Genomic DNA, 26,141 nt, shown 5'->3' with positions numbered 1-26,141 from the left:
GCCACCCAGAATCAAACTATCCATTCCACCCTGGCAGAATAACATTCCACCCTGGCAGAACTTTCAGAGGAATTAATATTAATCTTCACACAGCAAGCCATAGAGTAAGAGAACAAACTAACATCTAGGAAGACAGAAAAAATCCCTTAGTACCACGCCTGGAATTTCATCTTTGAGAGGGCAAGGCCATTTTCATTTCACAAAGGGCACTTCCATTGGAAAATCTTAAAGTCTATTGGAAACTTTTGAAGGGCCACCAAAGCCACCTTGGTCTAAGTGTAATTCCAGGCTTGAAGTATAAATCAGGAGCAACACCCCTCTTTATCGACATGGAATAGTCCAATTATTAAGAGATGGCCTTGTTCTTCTTGTTGCAGTTTCTTCATGACTGGAGCAGTTGGCTAAGATAGAGTTTTTATCGAGCCCTAAACTCCATGGATACTACTCAGGAATCATAGAATGTCTGCAGGGACATTTGCTTTCATCAACTCAGGTAAATTATTTTTTAACTTCTTTTGATGTTTATAAATTTATGTGAAATATTGTTATTATCCAGTAACACTTTGGGTCATCAGCTTCTTATGTTATCATACCTTTTTCTCACTAAACAAATTTCATAGGCTTTCCCTTCAGAAATTCGGTTGAGCTGCTGTTCACACTTGAATTGCTAAACCTGGCAAACTCCTGGGGAATAGGCATAGTCGTGAGAAATAGTTACCAGGGTTAAAACACAAAATCCACACTTGATTTGACTATCACTAATCATTGGCACATTTTTGTGTGCAATGCCTTTAAAAGAAAGCTTGTTATTCCTTGAATTCTACCTCCATGCATGAATCTATACAAAAAAAATTGCTATTTAGAATTTCAATTAAAATATCCGGGGTAAAATCTGATTTAAATCGGACCTAGCATCTTTAAAGGTGACAAGTGTGAAAGTCTTTTGCCCTTCTCTGCGCATTCAGCTGTGAATTTTCTATGAATACACAGCTTGGAGGTAACACATCCTGAACCTCTGTGACATGATCTAGCAGCCTATTCATCACCAATTGCAGCCTATTCATCATCAATTGATTGCTCAACACCACCTCTTATCCAGCCAAGCAGTTCGCAAGAGCCTTAAAAACACCACAGCTATATTTAACACCAATTCACTATCCTTTACTAAAGGTGCCATTCTCAAGACTAAATCCTGTCCAACAATAGGAACAAAACTGGCTGTAATTCTCCCTGGGGTGTGTGTGCTGATCACTTGAGGTTTTTTTTTATAGAGGTTCGATGAGTTTAGGATATGATGGTGTTTTGTTGAGAGGTAGTCAGTGGGCAGCTGCTGATTGAGAAAAGGGGTAAAGAGGGAGAAGACAGGGTCTTATTTTAGCTCGAAAATGTTTAAAACAAGAGGTGATATTAAGAGCAATTTCAAGTGTAATGTTATACTTTGTGTTCCCACCATACTGAACAAGATGGGTTTTGAGGCAGTGCATTGTGAGGTATAAAATTTATGTAGGTTTGCGGCAACACCATGTGTATACTTTGCCGTGTAGATTTGTTTTCTTGGGAACTTGTCTACGGCCATAGAGTAGACTTTGGAATTCAGAAGACCGCCTGCTTGTTAACTACTAGCTGGGCGGAAGGTAGAAAATTGGCCCAAACTACTACTTTTGCTTTGTGGATTGAGAGGACTTCTCATTATTAACTTCACTGTCACAAAATGAGTTCTAAGTGGTCTCAACATTTTGACTAGCCTCCTCTAGTCATATTCAGGAGAATATATTTACATTGTGTTACTGCAAACTGAACTTACACAGTTACAAGTAGTATTTATACAACATCCAAGCTTCCCGACCCAACTTGGGTTTATTTCATTATTTGGGTAAAGAAATAAGCTCTTCAGCATGATTTGACCTTCTTCAAATTGAGATGACCTGCCAGTGAGTAGCTAGATTCATTTGTATTGAACTCCTAGTCATAGGGAAGCAATGATCAGTGTTGAGGCTAAATTTGTATGCCATCTTTAGGACGTAGAAGTACTCTAACTCTAATTGATGGAAAAATACCTTCTTTCAGTTACCATTAGGATGTAAATACATTGAATGCTTGAAGATGATTTGGTTATAGAAATAAGTTCTTTCAGCACAATCAGAGGAGCCATATAACTGGCAGAAGCTAGATTGTACTCCTAGTCATAGGGGAGCAATTATCAGTTGTGATGCTAAATTTGTATGCCATCTTTAAAGCCATTGGACACTTTTGGTAAACAGTATTGTCCAAAGGCCCACACTTCGTGTATCACAACTGCAATATAAAAAATAACAAACCTGTGAAAATTTAGGCTCAATCAGTCATCGGAGTCGGGAGAAAATAACAGGGAAAACCCACCCTTGTTTACGCACGTTTCGCCGTGTCATGACATGTGTTTAAAATAAATCCATAATTCTCGACAACGAGAATTGATAATTGTTTTAATGTTTTCTCGAAAAGTAAAGCATTTCATGGAATTATACTTCAAGAGAAGTCTTTCACCGTTACCTTCTGTAAACCCTGTAAGTTATTTATTTATTTATTTATTATTATTTTTTTTCTGTACCGAAAGTGTATAATGGCTTTAAAGGCAGTGGACACTATTGGTAATTACTCAAAATAATTATTATCATAAAATCTTTCTTGGTTACGAATAATGGGAAGAGGTTGATAGTACAAAACATTGTGAGAAACAGCTCCCTCCAAAGTGACGTAGTTTTCGAGAAAGAAGTAATTTTTCACGAATTTGATTTTGAGACCTCAAGCTTAGAAATTGAGGTCTCGAAATCAAGCATCTGAAAGCACACAACTTCGTGTGACAAGGGTGTTTTTTTCTTTCGTAGTTACCTCTCAACACCGACGACCAATCAAGCTCAAATTTTCACAGGTTTGTTATTTTATGCATATGTTGAGATACACCAAGTGGGCAGACTGGTCTTTGACAATAACCAATAGTGTCCAGTGTCTTTAAGACGTAGATGTACATGTACTGTAATTGATGGGAAAATAATATTGAAGATAATTTGGGTAAAGAAATAAGTTCTTTCAGCACGATTTGGCCTTCACAATCAGAGAAGCCATATACCCGACAGAAGCTAGATTGTACTCCTTGTCAAAGGGAAGCAAATATCAGTGTTGAGGCTGAATTTTTATGCCATCTTTAGATCGTAGATGTACTCTAATTGATACCTGCTTGCAGTTTCCATTAGCATGTAATTGCTTTGAATACTTGAAGATGGTTTCATCCGGACAGATACTTCAGAGGGATGGAACTGCACACGGTTGATTATAACAGTCATTAGAAAAGCAATTAATCTGAAGGTCGAATCAATTGCGCACAGGTATTCTACCTGTACAGCTATTAGCATGATTTCTCCAAGGGGATGAAATGGCAGTATTTAAAGACACTGGACACTATTAGTAATTGTCAAAGACCAGTCTTCTCACTTGGTGTATCTCAACATATACGTAAAATAACAAACCTGTGAAAATTTGAGCTCAATTGGTTGCCGAAGTTGCAAGATAAAAACGAAAGAAAAAAACACCCTTGTCAAACGAAATTGTGTGCTTTTAGATGGTTGATTTCGAGACCTCAAATTCTAAATCCCGAAATTGTGTGCTTTTAGATGGTTGATTTCGAGAACTCAAATTCTAAATCTGAGGTCTCGAAATCAAATTCGTGGAAAATTGCTTCTTTCTCGAAAACTATGTCACTTCAGAGGGAGCTGTTTCTCACAATGTTTTATACTATCAACCTCTCCCCATTCCTTGTCACCAAGTAAGGTTTTATGCTAATAATTATTTTGAGTAATTACCAATAGTGTACACTGCCTTTAAAGCGTCTGTATAAGTTTGGTAATGACACTGAAAATTAATGGCAGCAAAAGCTTACGTGGTAAGAAGTAGTACAGCAGCTTTGGATAGTATAATGCATAGTATAATAGATATAGATAGATATATAGATAGTATAATGCATAGTATAATAGATATAGATAGATATATAGATAGTATAATGCATAGTATAATAGATATAGATAGATATATAGATAGTATAATGCATAGTATAATAGATATAGATAGATATATAGATAGTATAATGCATAGTATAATAGATATAGATAGATATATAGATAGTATAATGCATAGTATAATAGATATAGATAGATATATAGATAGTATAATGCATAGTATAATAGATATAGATAGATATATAGATAGTATAATGCATAGTATAATAGATATAGATAGATATATAGATAGTATAATGCATAATAGAGAAACATTTAGCTTCGATGTGCTATGGTTAGGAGAAAAAGAACTCCCATTTTATCCACAAAAAATTAAAATAAGGCGGCGTTACCCGCAATGCTTCTCATTTTCGACGCTTCTCAGACTGTGTATTCATATAGGGATTATTTTCCTGTGTTGAAAAATTCGCTCCAGAGTTTCGGCGATATCTCAAAAAACACGATTACCTTTTGAAATGAAACTTCCACAGGTTAATAAGCAGGACAGTTCTTTTCAGAACTGAGAAGTCTCCCGAACAATCTACTCGGCGGTAGTAGAATTAAGCAAGACAGTTCTCTACGAACAAACTCTACTGGCAAGTAGATACACACATGGTGTTACCGGAAACCAAATATATAATGTTAATTTTATTGTAAACAATTACGTGTACATTTTTAAGGGATTAAAACAACTGAACAGTTCCAAAAACCAAAGGGTATGCAATGCATTTAAGGATAATGCATGGTCTAGAAAGTGCAAACTACTAACAAATAAGAGGCATGTCAATCTTTCTGCAGTTACCATGGAGAATAACAGTTACTGTTCAAGCATTACAAGCATGTTGGTCCAGCAGGAAATTATGCAGAATGGCAAGGGCAAAAGAACTTTATGGGGGTTACCTGTAAAAATTGTGGATGTATGAAAAGTTGTATTCATTGCCACAACAGCACTGTTGTATGTAAACACAACGCTGAAGTGACCTAGTGACCTAATGCAGTAGAGGAAATAATGATCTTTGTAGGCCATCAAAATTTGATGCATTACACTGAAATGGTTTTGTGATGGTTCCCTCTCCATTTTTCAAGGTAGAATTGTTCATGAATCAATAAATACTAGACAATGCAAATTGTTCTTGTTTGTATAATTTTGTAACCGCAGAAAAAAAATCCTATTTATAAATACTAGGCCTATAGATACATGAAGACCATTTCTAGTTTGTATAATAAGATTGTATAATAAGATTGTGTAATCATCAACATGGGCTGCAATATTTATAAACTGATTTTATTTTCTGCACTTAAAAATTACACAGACCAACTAAAATATATAGCACGGTGCAGGATTCTTTCAGAAAATGTTTCCTCTTTGGAAATTATATTAAACAAAAAACCACAGAAGGGAAATGTCCTCTTTGGAGATATAAAATATTAGCCGCCAAAAAACACAAGTCAAAATAATTATAACAAATCCAAGCCTTGCACTCGTCAAAACACCAGAGGCAATGTTATTATTCATTATGGACGATCAATTCCTATAATGCTAGACAAGCATGAACATTATAGGTTCAATTCGATTGGTTATTTATACAGAAACTAAATACAAAAACAAGTCCAAGTTCACATTACAACTTTCCACTTTAAACCTCCCCAACAGAGAAGAAAATTATCACCACTCCACATGAATATTTTTGGCGCGTGATTTACATGTAGAAGACATTTTCGACGTGCCCTCAGACAGTTATTTATACTGTTGGGGCAATAGAGGACAGGAAACATCCATAATTTACCACGTTTGCGACACAGCCCCGGGACTTTTATGGAAATGTTTGGGTCCACTGGATACCCTATCACCCTGGGCCTCTCCGGCCTGAGGTAAGATGAGTTCTGCTCCCCATCATCCTAATGAACCGTGCTAATAAACTGGTCCTTGTGTCCCATGGTTAGAATTAGTGAGTCAACATTAAACCGTTTAGGTAATGATGGGTAACATGCATGCTGTCAAACACGAACTATTAGGCTTAATGATGATGAGAAGTGATGAAATATATGTAAATGGCTTCTGTTGTCAAAGCGGATTACATTCTTACATTCCCAGTGGATTCTGTGGCATGTTTTCTTTTCAGAAAAAAACAATTACTTTGTATCTCAAACCTTCAGAAGCTTTTAAATTTTTATGATAAAATCCAGGATCTTTGAAGGTAAAAACGTTCTTGTCTTAAGAAATTTACTGAGTGACGTGAGGGTGCTTGTTTCTGTTACAGTCCTGTCATGAAAACAAACATGGACCACAGGTAGGCAGGAGTTCAGACATATTTAAAATCAATTTTGTTTACACATTCAATGGCTGTGGCCGATAAACTATGATTGTTTAGGCCTTGCCATTTTATGAGCAACGTTTAATAGCAAAAAGCTATTGTGGAAAATAGAACTTATCAAAAATGAGCAATCAGTTAACCAGTCAAAAACACTCGCACAATTTCTTCAAAAATCATTCATTCATTACCGATTATGTGACACTACACTGAACATTTAACGTATCATGCATGGCAGGGCCGCATGACAACATGTACTTATAATGTCATATTTCAACCTATAAGAGAACAATAAACAAACTGTGATGTTGTCACCCCACTTAAAGAAATATCCAGCCAGGAGGCAACCCACAACATTCTTAGAAACAAAACGACTCAGTGTTGGGTTGACTCAAAGGGTTGAGTCAGGATTAAGTTGTGCAACAAGGAGTTGTTTGTAAAACAGGAATTATAAAAGTAAGATGAATGTTTAGTATTTATGTGTGACAATCAATCATTCTGGATTACTGTTTCCACTTTCTTTTAACGATTAGTTTTTGGTTTTTATGCAAAGGATAACTTGTTTTTTCTTATGACCAAGTTTTTTAAATTGGTTAAACATGCCTTCTGTTGAAGCTATTGTAGATTATAACACCCCTTACAAGTATTCTGCCTGCTCATTGGTTTAGAGCGCGTCACATGACATGTCTTAGTTTTGCTAGACGATGGCCGTGTGATAGTGCATCGGTTTGCCGTGCGCTAGTCCGAAGACTAGCACATGGCGTACAGTACACTCATCACTCATTAGATATAACAACTCATCTGTAAATTCACATTTGGACCGTAACCTACCACCCATTGCTTTGATGAAAAGTGGCCGCAATTATGTAGCCCCGCCCCTTTCAAGTCCCACGAACCGGAGTCCAATTTCATAGAAGTGCATACGCACAAAAAGTTAGCACAACAAATATGCTTGCCAGAATAAGGTTACCAGCCGCACTACGGTCACGGCGTGTACACACTTTGTGCCTGGATTCCTGCACGCTAATTTCTGACAGCACCTACCCAGCAAAAAGCTAGGGGTTAAAACAATATTGTTGTTTTTCAGTAATAGGGGGACACAGCTACCTTTACCCTTGTAATTACAAGTTCTGAAAACCATGTGTGAGTTTTTGAATCTGCTCTCAGCATTCAATGAAACCCGGGGCATGCAGCCCGGGGGGGGGGGGGGGGGGGGGAGTGTTGTCGGTGTATTGCTGCAAATTGAAAGTTAGGAAAGTAATGAAGCTCAGGAATAGCGCGCATTTAGAGACTTCTTTCCTTTGGTTTGCTCGTCTTTTTAATAAAATGGTTTGGTTACAATACTATTTTCGATATTCCTCCTTCCGGACGGTTCGCTGCGTGTCGTCACAGCTTGCCCCAACACACGCCTCGCGGCATACCAATCGCCACCCGTCGTAGAGACCCGTGGCTGACGCAGGTCAATGGATGTAGCCTCATACCTCAGTCGTTTTTTATCTCCAACTATCGGCCTGTATCACGGGATTTTGCCACTGTGGGTGTTTGTGTGTGTGTTCGGTTTAAGTGAGCTGAAGAAAGTTGAGTAAAATGAGGGCGCTTTTAGAAGAACATTTTCTGGTGCACCCCAGCAAACTCATAACAGCATAACAGTGCAAAAACCGACAAGTAGGCCGACATTATAGTAGCTCACAACATTTAAAGACAATGGACACTATTGGTAATTGTCAAAGACCAGTCTTTTCACTTGGTGTATCTCATAACATATCCATAAAATAACAAACCTGTGAAAATTTGAGCTTGATCGGTCGACGGAGTTGCGAGATAACTATGAAAGAAAAAAAACACCCTTGTCACATGAAGTTGTGTGCTTTCAGATGCGTGATTTTGAGACCTCAAAATAATTCTAAACTTGAGGTCTCGAAATCAATTTCGTGGAAAATTACATCTTTCTCGAAAACTACGTCACTTCAAAGGGAGCCGTTTCTCACAAGGTTTTATACTAACAACCTCTCCCCATTACTCGTTACCAAGTGAGGTTTTATGCTGATAATTATTTTTAGTAATTACCAATAGTGTCCACTGCCTTTAATAGTAAATGGAAAGTTATCCATTGACTCTTGAACTGTTATCCTCTGCTCCAATAGAAACATTCCTACATTGGTGTAGTTTTCCAAACTACTGGGTTTCAATCTTGGAAAAAAAAAATTCCTAATACACCTCTAGGCAAGTCATAAAACCATTGAAGTGCATGTTTGTCATCCAAAATACCTCAAAAATTAATTGGAAGTCAACAACCACCGGGAAATTGTTTTTAGACTCTCAAATCTGTCTACTTCTACTTTGGTACTCGGTCTACTTTGAGATCATCGCCTCGTCCTCAGGTTGTAATGGGGGCGCACTCCAGGAGTTACCGCCATCACCTGGTGTCTTTCAATCGCTTTGCGTCTCAGTTCTTTGACGTTTCTTCCACTCCACTTTGTGTCGTTGTCTATCCAGCGCAGCTTAGGGCGGCCTCTACCTCGAATTGTGCCTGTAGGCAGATCTATAGCTGCGCTGGGTAGGCCTCCCTGTCTCGAGCGCACCATTTCGCCTTCCGCTCTAAAGACCTCATCACTCGTGAGACACCACCGTCCCAAAATATTGATGATGCTGATCAGTTAGAATCACAAAGGAGTGAACACGCATTAATAAAGTACCGAAGAAACATGGGGAAATTAATTTGTTTCTGTTTTCTTTTGTGATATCCAGCAGTTCCTTTAAAAATGTAAAGTGCACCCTCAAGCCAATAAAAAGTTGAAGCTCCTCGTAATGCAGTGGTAATCGACAACTGCATTTGATTTTAAGTCCAAGTATGCCGTAGTACCAGTTGTTGCTATAGCGCCAGAGATGAAAGAAAGATGGCGGCCTACATGGAAGTTAAAAATACACCTAGTCTACTTTTCACTTTCCTTAGCTTTCTGATGTTGTTCGGTTGATAAAGTGATTTTAAATGTGTCTGAACGGTTCAAGAACCGCAATTCCCAATTGTTAATTGCTGTGGAACGAAGATCTGAGAAGGAATCAATATAAGCATTTTAAAAAAGGAAGTACAGTTTTCAGTAGCCCACAGGTCAAGTTGAAAAGTGACATTAAAGACACTGGACACTATTGGTAATTGTCAAAGACCAGTCTTCTCACTTGGTGTATCTCATCTCAACATATGCACAAAATAACAAACCTGTGAAAATTTGAACTCATTTGGTCGTCGAAGTTACGGGATAGTAATGGACAAAAACACCCCTGTCACACGAAGTTGTGTGCTTTCAGATGCTTGATTTCGGGACCTCAAAATCTAATTCTGAGGTCTTGAAATCAAATTCAAATATTTTAGTGGAAAATTACTTCTTTCTTGAAAACTACATTACTTCAGAGGGAGCCATTTTTCACAATGTTTTTGCACAGCTCTCCATTGCTTGTTACCCAGTGTAAGTTTTTATGCTCACAATTATTTTGAGTAATTACCAATAGTGTCCACTGCCTTTAACTAACCCGTAGCAGTCTGAGCATTGTTATATAACTTATGTATTTGTGCAAATTGTTTTATGTTTGCATTGTTTTTGAAAGCAATTACAAAATAATGTCTAAAGTAACAGAATATAGGCCTACAACTTTGAGGGCAACCCAAAGCCATGTTTTTATTTTCCAATGAGCACTTCCAGTTGGAAAATCATAAAGTCTACAGAAAACCTTTGAAGGGGATACCAAGACCAAGACCAGGGGCAACAGAGGCCATTATAATTATGTACATGCCCCCTTTTTTGTTCCCTCCCCACTTGTAAGGCGCTCTGTTCTTTGTATAGCGCGGTATAAATGCTCTTTATTATTATTATTATAATTCCAGGCCTGATAATAATATCAATAATATGAAAATTGTATTTCATACAGTGTATAATACCTGTCATCTGTTATATTGAAATACAGCACAGCTAGGCATCCAACAATAACCTTGAGAATGTTTAAATTTCACTTCACGTTCTTGTGTTATTGTACTGGCTTTTACATAAGAAGAGTTACTTGGGGGATAAATGTATAATGCACATCAAACCCATACTTCTTATGTACGTGCACTTTGCAGACAACTCATTAAGAATGTATGAATATTTCATGACATCTCATAATTAATAAATATTCCGCACCTGCAGTGCTAGTGGCATGATAGAGAGCAAGAGCCCATGTGAATACTAACTTAATACCCTGTGGCATCTTGTGACGTCAATAAACTCTTCAAGTCAAATTGCACTGAAGTAGTTAATACACAGTACATGTAAGGAGATGGACAGCTGAGCATTGAGCTAAAATAATGAAACCCAAGAGACCAGGGCCAAATTTAATATGGCTACTTTGAAAGCAAAAAATATCGCTTAAACATTTTCTGCTTAGCAAAAATAAGCAGGATACCAGTCACTGATTGTACTTGTGACATGTTAGTTTGGCTGGCAACTTTATTCTGGTGAGCATAATTTCCAAAAAAGTATGCTGCTATTGTGCCTTTTTCAAATTGTTTTGAAAATAAATACTACCCAGTCCTAAAAACCACCAACAACAACAATATCCAGATGCTGTGTCATGTCATACAAAAATAATGCACAAAAAATCCCTATGAATATACAGAAGAATAGAAAGCAGCCCACATTCCAACTAATTATGACCCAAACTATGCCTCAAAAACCCCACATAAACCACAACTCAGGACTTATAAATTACCAAGTAAACTTAAACTTGAAAGCTTCAGAACCAGCTGTCATGCACACCCTATTTACAAAACAGATTTATCAACAAATCCATGTTTAACTGTCAATCAAGCATCACCTGTCAACCTGCAGAAGGTATTCAGTAAACATCCAGGGAACGGAATGTTTAAAATTTGTTCAGTTAAAATCCCATGACAAAGAGTATTCCCAGGAGATGTCAAACTCTTTTTCAAAATAAAGTTCCTTCAAACAGATGGATAATAGTTTTGTATTGGTGTGAATTTTGTTTTTCCCTAAAATAGTTTGCGGTAATCACATCAAATACACAGTAGGGATTGCAGGTATGGGTGTATTGGAAGCATGAGTTCTTGATGGCTAGTCCCAAGTGGTAGAAGTGGTTTGTGCTAATAAAATAGAAGCTGTTAAAATTAAACTCACAAGACGATCAGAGACTTTTAAGACACTAGTGTTATTCATTCTATCATCAAGTTAAACAAATTCTTTGCACAAAGTTGTTTTTCATCTATTCGGCAAAGCACACAGTCAGAAAAAAAAAAAAAAATTAAAAGTATTTTTCCACAAAGATAAAATTAGCTTTTAATATATTAAAAACCCTCCTACAATCAGTGCCTTTTTGTAACAAGTTGATACACCATTTGAAACCATTCAAGTGAATGGTATTGAATGGTCTGATAGCTGTGCACACAGTTGGTTCCCCAAATGGTTTTGAATGGTGGTGCAGCTGGTACAGAATCCTATCAAGGATCCCACTAAGTCATGACTTTGAGTGATACCAGGCGGTGTGGGGGTGACCAATCTGCCCATGGCTACCAGGTTACCACACACTAAGTCATAGACACTACAGGATTTGTTTTACAGCTTGCTGACCATCTGAAACCATTCCGCTATGGTATAATGCACACAGGTACAGTGTATGATGCACAGCCCAAAACCTTCTGAATGGTTTTAAGTGGTAGTACAGCTTATCATCAACCCTGCTCAAATGGTACTGCCATGTGTGTACAAAGACGATGGGGTTGTAAACATTAGTGAATTTTGAATGGTTTTGAATGGTGCATCAGTAGGAGGGTTCTAAGGATATGAAAATATTTCATTTGATGCAAATTCTTATGTTAAAATTCAGAGGTTGTAACCTTAACTAGGGTATGATCCCTGTGTATAGGCAATGGGAGACTTTCTGGGGCGATAGAGGGCAGCAGACTAACCGGGTAAATCCATTGTTCTCAGAATTATGCGCATGTTCAGAACTACGTAAACAATGGAAATTTACCCGGTATGTCTGCTGCCGCCTAGCGTTGGAAAGTCTCCTATTGACACAATAGGGAGTCTGCCAACATACATTGTAGGGATACATAGCTCAGTTGGTAGAGGGCCAGCACATGTTTTAGTTTGTGATAAAATTCCCAGCAAGCCCGTATACAACAGTTTTACTTTTTTAGTTACACATGTGTGACCAGGCACCTTTAGTGCACTGCTCCTTTAAGTGCAGCTGTTGCCTATAGCAACAGCCAAGGCACTGGTCTTGGTGGTCCAACACTGAACTGACCACACCACCCTTATCATTCTTCCACTCACCCCTCTGTGAGGTGGACATCACACAGTTTATTGGAGTTACACAAGATACTGGAGATTGCTCATTGTTATACAATGTACAAAGATGGAGTTCATTCACAAGGAGTTTCAGTTTTGATGGTTGTCCTACCCTGATTGACTGTTTTTATCACCACCTGTAGACCGCCCTCTGTATCAGCCTTTTTTTTTTTTTAAATCGTTATGTTGCATTAAATCTCTTTTAACACACTTGTTTACTGGGCTCGAACTTCTTTAGACCCGCTCAGGTCTTTGTCACATCATTGGAGGATTTGCAAATAGTTGTCTGGAGGCTTGAGGGCACACTTAACTTCGAGACTAGACAGGGAGGCCACAGAGGCATTGCCATGGTCTTGGCCTTGGTGCCCCTTTAGGAGTTTCTCATAGACTCAAAGAATTTCCAATGGAAGTGCCCTTTGCAAAGTCAAAATGGCCTTGCCCTCTCAAAGATGAAATTCCAGGCCTGTTACTTCACATGCTGCTTGTCAAATTATTTGTTAGTCCTATTTGGATGCTGTATACAGTTTAGAAATGAAAACATGCTCTTTTGTTCTCAGGAAAACATGCTCTTTTGTTCTCAATGTTTAACAAGGAAAAAGGGATCCAGACACAGGTCAGAACAAAATTGTAGGTATAGTAGTTTTGACAGGCATGGTCAACAAAAAAGTATTCAAACTTACATTGTTATGAAATGGCAATTAAACTACTAAAAGAAAAAATAACCTGAGACATTTCAATTGTTTTTTTTTCAAAAGAAATAGCAGAACATCAGCCGAAAAATCTTGTTTACCGAGTTCTAATTGAAAACTTCTAGTTGTGATGTTAATGAAAAGAGCAAAAATTGTCACACCAAAGGCACTAGGCCTACACAATTTGGCAGCTTAATATAGTTTACTAAACTTAAAGTTAAAAGAAAGCCAACCGAACAAGCAAGATTTGTTTAAATAATTGTAAGTGACATACCTGCAGCATCTGCTATGAAGCCTCCAACTACTGCACCGATTGCACGACTAGTGACTGAACTCATTTTTCCTGTTCAAGTATTTTAAAACAAAGTACAATTATTGAAATTTCATCAACAGGAATTTGATAGGTCGAGTTCAATTTGTTCGCAACAATATTAATGACATTTGACAACTTGTGCTTTGCCTCGCTGCTTGTGCCTGTGTGTGTAATTAAATGGAGTTCAGACCACAGCCCACTGTTATTGTAGCGAGTGTAAATACTAGCGTGACTCAGACAGTCAAGTCTAGGGCTAGGGGACTCTAGCTAGTACAGTAGGCCGCTTTAGTTTGTATGTAAATGCCAAAATGACTGCAGACGAATGTGGCATGTGTATCACAATGTGTCAAAATTGCAAAGTCATCAAGGCCACTTCATCAGCAACATAACTTCGCATTTAAGAAGAATGCAAACATGGCAAACGCCCCCCATCAATCATGCCCATGCATGCATGCAGGAACATGAGGAAGTTGTTTATTAAATTTAATGATAAATGATTTTTACGTAAAAAGCTCTAGGTCCACAGTTAAACAAGGAAACTGCATCGAGACTTTGACTTAAAAGTGGTTAATAAATGGGTCGTAAGAAATAGATTAATATCATGTTTACCCTTTCAACGTGATGTATCTGATGCCCGAAAAAAAAGCATGCGTCTGGCCGGTCCAAAACAAAAGATGTTTGTTTTTTAGGGAGATCGTCACAAGAAGGATCCTTGTCATTGGATGATGTCCTTGATATATCACGTAACTGACCAATAACAGTGACTTTGACACACGGGTTTAGGCTGTTTTATCTACGGTTCAACTCTGGAGGGCGCTGCAAAACATAACCGTAGGTTTCTTTCATGAAATAAAAAAACAATCACCACGGCCGGCTTGCACTGTCTTTTGACAGCGGACGGTTCGGGCAACACATCGGCTGGCACATTTTAAAAGAGAACACTGAAAACTGTGCGAATTGAGGCTGATCTTTAGCTGGCAAATCTCACTGGGAAAGTATTTAATGCATGTTAGGAGTTCTTTCTTTGCTTTTGATGACGGGAACCGAGGTAAGCTGGAAAACGTTTCAGTTAAAGGCCTATATCACTCAGTGTTGTCACTGTGATGTGTTGTGTGTAATTTGACTTCTGATCTATTTAAATCTAAGCATTCGGCAAAGCCTCCCAAAAAAGTCATATGGGATGGAAACAGCACACCTGTCAAATTAAAAAAGATTAAGTTATTTTAATAACAAAGGTGATTCACCGAATTATAACCAGTCATCCCTGACTGACAGATGATAATTTTTTCCCAGCGTATTTTCTAAATTAAAATGTCTCTCATCAAACAAGAAATTACACATCATCGACACTGTTAAAAAAAAAATCTCAAAAATATAGTTGAGATAAGACCCAGTAACTGGGGCACTGTATTCCTTTTTTCGAAAGTTTGGCATTATCCCTGTATTCTTTTTTTTCGTCAAAATTTCGAAAATAAAGGAATACAGCGCCCCAGTTGCTGGGTTAACTTTAAGTTGAGATAACGTAGGGGTTGTATTTTCAGGCATGCAACTTTTCGTTGGATCAGCTGATGATTATCCTCTTTATTTACTCCAAGTTTTACTTTTACCATTCAAAAATGAAAAAACCTGCACAAAATCGTTAAAATTTTGTAATGTCCTCTTCTTGGTGAAGTTTGCATTTATAAGTCTGTATGTTGTAGTCCATTCCTTCCACTAGCTTAAATTTGGGCATCAAGTGTCATTGTGTAGTGTGTTAAGTGATCTTTACAAATCAAATTTGGTCAATAATTTTATAAAACTTTAGGCCTATAAAAGGCCCATTGCTATGTCACACACAGCCTCGCACTAATTAGACCCAGTAACTGGGGCGCTGTACCTTTTTTCACTGAAGTGTAAATTTGTTGCTGTTTTGTTGGTTTTGTGTTAAATGCTGTAGACTCCTACCCTTACACCGATGTGCAATGTAATGAATTTAATTAATTTATAATATTGTGAAGGGCTTAACTTAGAGACTCCTTTTTAATATTGTAAAGTGCTCAGTGACTGGTTTGATGTTGTCGTGTATAAATCCTGATTGCTATTATTATCAATTGTTATGATTCCTTGAATTTTTGTTGTTGACATCTGCAATCATAAATTATGGTTGCAGATGTCAAAACATTTTTTAATGGAGTACATTGCCCAAGTTTCTGGGTCTACTTTAGGCTTTATTGTTAAAAATTATTTTGTTGAAGTTGCCACTCAAAACAGACCATGTTGTCGTGTATAAATCCTGATTGCTATTATTATCAATTGTTATGATTCCTTGAATTTTTGTTGTTGACATCTGCAATCATAAATTATGGTTGCAGATGTCAAAACATTTTTTAATGGAGTACATTGCCCAAGTTTCTGGGTCTACTTTAGGCTTTATTGTTAAAAATTATTTTGTTGAAGTTGTCACTCAAAACAGACCACTCAACAATTAAGGTGATGGCTAAAAATAAAAATAAAACGTCAGAAGAGGAAATTAAAATGAATAATTCATTTTACCCCACCAAAAAAAAGCAAAATGTTAGTTACTCTATCACTACACGACTAATCCTAAGTAAGACATGCAACATCCAAATCATAAAGGTCAATAAGACTGAAAGGGAAGGTCGCACTAAGACCAAAAGTTACAATTCTCAAGTTTATCAAGCAAAATATTAGGCTAGATTGTTTCCACTATTCTATGTGGACTTGCCACTCTGGCGATAAGCAAAAGCCTTGAAGCAATGATACACCACTGACACCACTGCACTGTAACAATTTTGTAAAGATTTCCATCTTTTTAAAGGCAGTGGACACTTATTGGTAATTGTCAAAGACTAGTCTTCTCACTTGGTGTATCTCAACATATATGCATAAAATAACAAGCCTGTGAAAATTTAAACTCAATTGGTCGTCGAAGTTGCGAGATAATCCTGAAAAAACCCTTGTCACACAAAGTTGTGTGCTTTCAGATGCTTGATTTCAAGACCTCAAATTCTAAATCAGAGGTCTCGAAATCAAGTTTGTGGAAAATTTCTTCTCTCTCGAAAACTACGTCACTTCAGAGGGAGCCGTTTCTCAAAATGTTTTATACTATCAACCTCTCCCCATTACTCGTCACCAAGTAAGGTTTTATGCTATAACTATTTTGAGTAATTACCAATAGTGTCCACTGCCTTTAAAGGCATATCTGCAAACACAAACATGAATGCTTAATATGATACTGAAAATACTGCTCTATTGCTGACTGTAGTAGAGCAGAGATCTTGGAGACAACTTTAAAATAAAAAATAAATAAAAAGTTATTTCACAAAGAAAAATGTAGAACTAAGTCAGCCTCAGTCAACCAATGTCTGTTTAAAAGGTGATTGTCTAATTTTGCATTAAATTCAAATTGTCGGTTACAGACTGCATTAATATTCGCACCAGCTAATGCACTAAAAAGTAAAAAAATTGGGTTTCCTATTTTTAAAGCAAACTTTCAATACTTTCCATGACAGTTATCTCAATGTTATTATATCAATTAACAATCGCTGTGTCAATGATAGATAAAAAGTGCTTGACTTTGTTGAATACAAGATCTGCAAAGAGACCCAATACTTTATGTTGTTCATGTTCGTTTGGTGTATTAAAAACAAAAAGTGTACCCATCATTGTGGCTATACAGCTGTGACAACACAAACATCTAAACAAAAAAAACTGTTTTAAAGCCATTGGACCCTTTTGGTTCAGAAGAAAAAAAAAAAGTTCACAGATTTACAAATAACTTACAGGGTTTACAGAAGGCAATGGTGAAAGACTTCTCTTGAAATGTTATTTCATGAAATGCTTTACTTTTTGAGAAAACAGCAAAACAATATAAATTCTCGTTAATGAGAATTACGGATTTATTTTAAACACATGTCATGACACGGCGAAACGCGCGGAAACAAGATTGGGGATTTTTCCGTTGTTTTCTCCCGACTCCGATGACCGATTGAGCCTAAAATTTCACAGGTTTGTTATTTGATATAGAAGTTGTGATACACGAAGTGTGGGCCTTGGACAATAGTGTTTACCGAAAGGGTCCAATGGCTTTAAAGTGGGAAAAGACAGAGAAGAAACCTCTGCGCCAGCCTGAATGCTCATTGACTTTGCTAGCTAAATAAAATTATCTTTTATAATGCAGATTTGTTTCATATTGTCAGTTCTGAATTCTTGATTACTCTGTACATGGAGGTATACTTTGTGAAACACCAGGGCCCAATTTCATAGAGCTGCTAAGCACACAAATTTGCTTAGCATGAAGTTTCTTCCTTGATAAAAACAGGATTACCAACCAAATTTCCATTTGTTGCATATTATTGCTTGTCACTGGTATTCAGCTGTAAATTGCTTATCCTGAAAAACACGTGGAAATTTGGTTGGTAATCCTGTTTTCATCAAGGAAGAAATTTCATGCTAAGCAAATTTGTGTGCTTAGCAGCTTTATGAAATTGGGCCCTGGATTTCCCAACATTTTTCAGGCCCACCTGCTTTGACCTACAATTTGTCAGCATACTTACCTAAAATAGACAAACCAAGGAGAAAAAAACCCTGTACCTGCTTAGGGCCTGGAAGTCTCTGATTACCCTGCAGTAAGTTTACACTCAACCTGGAGTTGGTGTTGATTTACTTAGCTCGGGGCTATTGGGGGCCAACCCAGGTTGACATTAAGAATAGAATTCTACTTTAATAAACTATAAATAGGCTTAGTATCAGTAGCTCAATGAAAATATCAGCGTAGCAGGATTCTTGGTGTTATTACACGAAGCTGGAATGCCACTGGTGCAGATTTAAAGTGAATAATTGCAAAAAATTAGGGGGTGAATGCATTTTCGCTGTGAATGAGGTGAGTTTATGCAGCACCAAAGTCATTCTTGAGGCGTCGTTTTGGAAGCTATAAAAATCACTGCACTACTTCATATTTCTAGCTACCTCCATGATTATATTCACCAGCAGGCACAGTTTTATCGATCTCTCAGGTCATGTATTTAAACATGGGTGGCCAGTGCAAAGTGCATGATGTCAAGCCCAAGCTGCCAGTGAATAAAAATGCTGGCCAAGAATAACATCCCAATGTGATGCATTCATGCATGAAGGTGTTGAATCAATACAGCTGACAATCTGCAACTAATACCCCTTTGGTATGGACTGCTATAGGAGCTGTGATTTGTCTCTGGGAATTTACCCATTGGGTTGAGTACATGTATTGGCAGGTGCTGCATATTTCACCATAGTATTGAACCTTTTAACTCTTTCATGCGCCGACCAGAGTCGCTAGCGACCGGTTTTTAAAATCCCTTCAGAAAAATGGTTGTAAAACAAAAATACATCTACGAGGCCTAGTATCAACACGACCACACAGTTTTCAGAATGGGAAAGAGGACTCTTGAGGGTGCTATTATGTGACATGTTTTGAGGATCCCCCATTTGCGCCAACAAAAATTGCAAAAACAATTATCATGTCCGAATGACAAATTTATCACAAAAATAAATGATGCATGAAAGGGTTAAATTGCACATTATGAGAGAAATGGTTGGCTATTTGGTACAAAGACTGTTAAATTGTCAGTAGGGTGCTCTTAAACATGGAGATGAATGTAAATTTCTCTTATTATTTCAAGAAGTCTGTATGCTATTCCTGGAGAACATCACATCAGGCTTGGAGCCACACATTGTCCAATGGAAATGCCCTTGCAATACAAAAACTAGCCTTGCCCTCTCAAAGAAAATATGGGATTCTTGGCCAATCAAAACTCTTTGGGGAAAAGTACTGGCTCTGCCGAGTGTGAGAAAAAATGTGGTTATAAAATGTCTCCTTGAAGATGTTAATCTAATGGTTTGATTGAAAGCTTTTGGACTTCATCCCTGCAGAGAGGTTCTTGTATCAGCTAATGATCCATGAAGGTCGTCATTCCATTGAAGTAGATTCCTGAGCAGTACTCTAGGCAATGACTGTTCCGCCCCAACTTTGGAACAATCCCAACTATAGTTACAAATTTACCCACTATCAGTGGCCTCTCATCTGACATGTACGATCTCCTCAAGTTTTTCTTTACCTATGTTATAATGGGATGGGGCTTGTCATGTTACATATAATAGGGACTTTTCGTTTTCGACGACGGATGGTTCTGCGACGGTTGTTCAGCTTAACGTTGTCGTTTTTAGCACAACGAAGATTCATCCCAAGTACTGTCGTAGAAATTGAGGGACGACCGTCCTCAAAGCCGACGCATGCGCAGATGTCGCCAAATGTCATCTTTACCGTCGCAGAACCATCCGTCGTCGAAAACGAAAAGTCCCTAATAGTTATTAAGGTAGAACTCTTGACAAAATTGAGAAGAATCTATTATAGGAAGGTCCCCCACCACACAGACCTGATTTAAAAATCCGCCAGCCTCACCAGTGGGGCTACCCTGCATGTTGGAAGCTTGTACGAACACCATCTAGGAAGTTGGGACCGACCCTAACCATAATTGGGACGATTCTACAGTTGGGACGGAACATGATCATGAAACTTGATTTTTTGGGGGGAACTCCTAATGTCTGGAAGGGATGATTAATGGTCCTCGATGTTTGACCACATTGAGAAAGTTTTTTTTTACAGTAACCCTTAGGTGATTACACTCCCCACTTAAAAGAATAAATAAACAGCAGCACCTGTCAAAGCTTACCTGTAAAGTCTTTCAAGGTTTAGTTGTGAAGTTGGAACACAATAGTGTCAATTGTTTGCAAAACCATCAAACTAATCTGTTCCTTTGTGTCTTGAAGTCCCACCAATTTACTGCAAATAGACTTTTAAAGTTATGGCACCTAGTATTGTGCATGTGTGGCTGGCTTCAAATGATTACTAAGAGTAATTTTGAGTTGAAACAAACAAAAATTTACTTGGCCCTCCAGATTATTATCCCAGCGCTTTACCAGCCGAGCCAGCTAGCCCTAATGTTGGCAGTCTCCTTATTTTGTAAATTCCTGGGTTTTCTTTTTTTTTTTTTGGGGGGGGGGATAAACCACAACATATTATCTCAATGTATTTTCTGTTATTCCAGATTTAGAATTTCAGTTTTATTTCCAATCTTGTTTTTTAAATAAATAAATCAAAGTTTCAAAGGCATGTGGGTATAGATGTGATATATAACATGTCCTATCTCTGCCTCTTTTTACAATTTCATCCGTTTTTATGACAAAATGTCGCTATTTGAGTTGGTCTGTTTTGTCATATGGAAGGGTCGGGCAGCTCTCCATATAAGCCAACATTGACAGTTCTTCTTGATTCACATTGTTACAGGACCACATAGGCAGCTTGAATATTAAGTATGAAGATTGAATGAATGAATGAGATTTCACAGCTGGTTAGCAGATGACCATGAGGCAAATTGAGTTGAAGCAAAGTGAGAAGAAACCGAGAATATTGTATAGAACATTGACACCATTGGTAATTGACAAACACACTTTATGTAATCCAAGAACATTTATCATGTTTAGGGCCTACATGGAGTAACAAAAACCTGTGAAAAGTTCAGCTCTATTGGTCATCAGAGTCACAAGAAATGACTAGTGGGAGTGAGAACAAAATATAACCCTTATAATTGGCCTACATGTATGTTTAAGTACTGTTTTCAAACATCAAGTTTTTGGCTTGCAAGATCAAAGCTAATTGTTTTATTCATCTCTCAAAAACTAAGGGCATTTCAGGCAAAAATAGTTCCAGTGAAGTTTTCCCACTATACCATGTAAGTTATGTGCAAATCTGTGAATATTTAATAAATATTTACATTTCTAATACTAATGTTCTGCACAACTTTTAATGTAAAACGCTGATCGATCACAGTTACATATAGGCAAATGTCCGCTCCCTGCCACCATGCACTTCACACCAACTCACATACTACCATCTCATGAATCTTAGATCCATATATCATGTACAGTACATGAACCTCACACATGCTTTTTGTAGGTTAATAAGACCAGAGGGCTTTTGAACCTCACAAGGGAACCAACCCTCCCCCAATCGCACTTCAAGGAAAAATTGCTCATCTTTATTTATTTATGTTAACTCTTTGAACAGATTAGTGGCTTTGCGCCCTCTGGGAAAATTGCTAAAGTAATAAACCTGTTAACTAGGACAGGGTCTTACCAGACTCAAGAACATCATAATTAGAAATAAAACATATTAAATGATACAGGATTTTATATTATCGATTGACGGACTCTACTTTTGCTCCTCACATGATTTTTTACGGTGGCACATATTGTAAAATTCCTAGAAATTTGATAAATTGTTCACCATTACATAGCCATATTTTGTGAATGTATTACACCCCAGCCGCCATACTAATTGCGTTATATCGCTGTACTATGACGTTTAATGGCCATATTTTTTTCCTTTATATTATTGCCATATAACGTTGCCTTATATTGCTGCATTTTATAGCATTAAACCTACTATACAGAGGTATAAAGCAAGAGTGCGGCAATATATTTCAAAATCCCCGTTAAAAACATGAGGGCTCGGAAAATATGAGCCACAATGTTTTTCATTGATTTCCTGGAAAACTATCATGAGAAAAAATGTGTCACAAAATAATTTAAGCATGAATGAATCAACACTGCAGCACAGAGCTGCTGAATTAACTCTGTTGGCATGGTAGGTTACTTCAATATCAGCTTCTAAAAAAAAAATGAGATGAAGTGAGAAACAATAGTTTGAAAATATTTAGCATACTGTTTCAACGCTTTAGTTGTCCCATTTATTGATATTGAATAACTAGATCAATTTCTTGTTCGGTGACGTGTCATATCAACAATGAGTACAACTTACGCCAATGTCTGTCTCCTACAAAGAGAAGATTCACATACATTGTTGCTTTCTCACGTGTAAAATTTGAATCATCTTATGGTGTTATGGTGTAACATTCCAGAATAATTTTACCAGGTGCAGCTTCTGTTCCGAATCCATTATCAGAGTACACCTGTATAGGCAATCACCAGGACCCAATTTCATAATGCCTGTAAGCACAACAAATTTGCTTAGCATGAAATTTTCCTTGGTAAAAACAGGATTACCAACCAAATTTCCTTGTGAATTTCAGGATTTAGCAAACAACAGCTGAATACCAGTATCAAGCAATTTGCAACAAATGAATTTTTTTTTTATAATCCTGTTTTTACCAAGGAAGAAATTTCATGCTAAGCAAATTTTTGTGCTTACAGGCTTTATGAAATTGGGCCCTGATTTTTTATTTTCAAAATATTTGTTAATATCATAACAGAATAATTTCTGGTGACATATAGGGTGCGTTCGTTTAGCTTCCCTGGGTCTACCCCGCGGTGCTCTCTGGGGTGAGCCCCTGACAAGAGCTAAACGAACGACCACTCACCGCTCTCGTAGTGACGTCGTTTACCTGTGACCCACTCCAAAAGCAGGGCACTGGGGGCTGACCTGGGTGAACCCCTAGAATGACGTCAAAAGCTGTTCGAACGCATCGGGGCAAACCAGGGGTGACCCAGGGAAGCTAAACGAACGCACCCATTGTGTTAGCTTACAATTACATATTGCAAGTGAACAATTTGGACATTCACACATTTTATTTAACTTTCTACAAATTTAGACACATTCTTTACCAAATCCTGGCCATGGGGAAGAAGTGTGTGAAGGATAACAAATGCCTTGAGATAACTGTAAACCAAAGTATTTCTCTTTTCAATATAATTTATACAAAATGGTTTTGACATTCATGATTTTTTTTCCTTTTTGGAAAAAGGAAAACATACAAATAACAGGCCTGGAATTTCATCTTTGAGAGGGCAAGGCCATTTTCATTTTGCAAAGGGCACTTCCATTTGGAAAATATTAAAGTCTATTGGAAGACTTCCACTGCTTCCACAGAGGCACCAAGGCCAAGACCAAGGGCAACCGTAGGCCATTGACTGTATGTTCTTCGTCTAATTCCAGGCTAGAAATAACTCATTATAGAGATGGAAAAATCCACCAGGCACGAACAAACATTTGTTCAAATTATGTGGAAAAACTGGTCCTGTGAATTGATCTCTCATCGAGGTCCATAAATTGTCCTCCTTGCTGTACATGTACATATGTATACGTACATCCTGAGTAAACCATGTGGGGTATGCACTCATCTTTCCATGGTCACCAAACATTAAAGGGGTTGGCTACTTTTTGTAAGACACCCAAAAACACAATGTACACAGATTTACTGTCAACTTACACGGTTCAAAGGTAATGATGGTAGAAAGCGTCCCTTAAAATATTTCTCGCTGAAGTGCTGTAGTTTTTGAGAGATGAGTAAAAGAACACTATTTAAGCACTAGTACATGTACAGCGTATGTACGCGACTCTCCTGAAAACATTGCTCTGTGATTTTCACCTTTTTATCTCAAACACTTGAAGACAAATGAAGCTGAAACTTCAACGAGAAATTATGTTACATACATCTTCATTCATTTTAGTAGGGATTCATGTCATGGCCAAAAACTTGATCTACAAAAGGTATCAAAACCCTTTAAACCAGAACTGTAAATTCTCTCAGAATGTTGAAAACCACAGCTGCTAGATATCAACTCATCCTCCCTCATCTCCCAAGTCATACGGCCTTCCTGTTTGTATAAGATGCACCAGGAATAAGATAACAAGCCTTGGGGATTCGCAATATCCCCCCTGACTCCTCCTTACACCATTGAGGGTGATCCTTCGTACTGGGGTGCATGCTGCTCCTTGACGACGGAGGGAGAGAGGAGTGTGGAGCTGATTTCTAAGCTGATAGGATGGTGTTTTCTAATTTAACTTTAGAGGTTATGTTGACGCACTCAGCATCTGCTTTGGATGGAATAATGATCCGTACACGGTGATGACCTTTTTGCAGCGATGGTGAGGTAAAGCATAGTGTGCGGATCATCAAGTAGGTCTCAGCATGGGTACTCATCCTATATCATCATCAGTGCAATTATGATTAGCATCCAGCAGGTAACTGAGTATTTGGATTTGGTTTTATATTCCTACCTAGGGGTCGTTTAGGTCAAATGGCTGTCTTTAGAATAGACAGTGCCTAATTTGGACTGCTGTGCATTAATGAGTGCTGCTGAGATTGTTGACATAAGAATGCATGAGATTTTTGTTGTGTTTCTGTTGCGCCACTAATTGTTGTAATTTACTTTCCATTGGCTACTTCTTTCAATATGTACAACTATGTACGTCGTACCTCACACAATTAGTCAATTAATTATTCACAAGTACAAGATGTATGCCATCACTCTTCAAAATCCTTCAGCTGACTAAGTGCTGAAAATGTGTAGTTGGAGAACAATGAAAAAATGTACGAACAATTTTGAACAATTTTGTTCTGGATATTTTGTACAGCAACTTATCTGTAAATATTTCTACTGAACGTCGAAGAAGTAATATGTAGGTGCCAATTGAGCAAAACAAGCTGCCCGGTACTAAAGAGCTAAAAGTATTGGATGCATTTGATTTGGTTTGTGTTCATTCACTCAGAAACGGAAAAGAAATATTTCAATTAACGTGTCTGATGTCAGCCACCCACGATGTAATTTGCACAACGCCTATTCCCATGTAAGGAAAGGTTAATAGGTGTACATGTTTTCCTTTTTCTCCACTATGTCAAGCCAAGTGTCTTGGCCCTGGAGTTCCAGACGGAATTTCATCCAGGAGGGGCTCAAGATGGTATTATCTTCCTTCTGGCATCTTAAGGGGATGGAAAGAGAAGGAGGTTGGCCTAGATTCTAATTTCAGAAGGGATGCTTGTAGTCCGGTCATCTTCTGGTATTCCAGATGTGTAGCTTCAGGGTCCTTGGGGCATCTCTGATGCTCCAGTTTTACCTTTCTCTCTGAGATGGATGGCTCTCTTAAGTTTTATCGTTGATGTCTTGAGATGGAGGAGAATCAAATAGTCTAGACACTTGGAATGTGAAGACAGTTGTTCCAGATGGATGGTCTTGGTTTACTATTAGTTTACTTGGTTGTTAACTTGCTGTTGAACATGGAGTTATTGAGATTATTGGAGACTAATTTGAAAATGGAATACATAATACCTATGCAACTTTTATTGTTTGCGATGTTTTGGAGGTTGGTTTTGAGTGAAAGGTTTTTTCATGCTTTTTTAAAATGTTTTTTTTTTTAGAGCATTTAGGTTTGGTCTAATAAGGGCCCAATTACATATAATGCAGACAATATTGCTTAATATTTTGCTTAATAAGCAAAACTTAGCTATAGTTGTCAAAGATTGTGTTAATGACATGGCACATTTCATCATCATTGACAATGTCTGTCCAAAGCGAATAATCTTTTTGAAAGTCCAGAAAACTAATATCTTATCACAGAAATAATGATTACATAAATTAGGATTCATTTGCATTGAGCCATCGAACCTTGAAGTTAGTGATTTTCC

General features: G+C 37.6%; 2 protein-coding genes across 2 annotated transcripts in view; one reads left to right on the top strand and one right to left on the bottom strand.

Moving 5' to 3' along the window:
* LOC117293446 (crystallin J1A-like) overlaps positions 1 to 14,461 on the bottom strand; it is a 39,754-nt gene extending 25,293 nt beyond the window's left edge. Inside the window, exons 1-2 of the mRNA XM_033775782.1 lie at positions 14,293 to 14,461; positions 13,645 to 13,713 (exon numbers count right to left, since the gene is read on the bottom strand). Of these exons, the coding sequence (XP_033631673.1) occupies positions 13,645 to 13,708 (64 nt within the window). The 5' untranslated portion in view covers positions 13,709 to 13,713; positions 14,293 to 14,461. The remainder of the gene's footprint in view (positions 1 to 13,644; positions 13,714 to 14,292) is intronic.
* An 82-nt stretch (positions 14,462 to 14,543) lies between these two features.
* Positions 14,544 to 26,141, top strand: part of LOC117293611 (ankyrin repeat domain-containing protein 50-like) — a 63,431-nt gene continuing 51,833 nt past the window's right edge. The window contains exon 1 of the mRNA XM_033775968.1: positions 14,544 to 14,731. The gene's annotated coding sequence lies outside the window, so the exon portion shown is untranslated. The remainder of the gene's footprint in view (positions 14,732 to 26,141) is intronic.

This window comes from Asterias rubens, chromosome 8 (assembly GCF_902459465.1).
Source record: "Asterias rubens chromosome 8, eAstRub1.3, whole genome shotgun sequence".
In the NCBI taxonomy this organism is placed as follows: domain Eukaryota; kingdom Metazoa; phylum Echinodermata; class Asteroidea; order Forcipulatida; family Asteriidae; genus Asterias; species Asterias rubens.
Note: the sequence above shows the minus strand (reverse complement) of the source record. Positions and strands in the feature narration are given on the sequence as shown.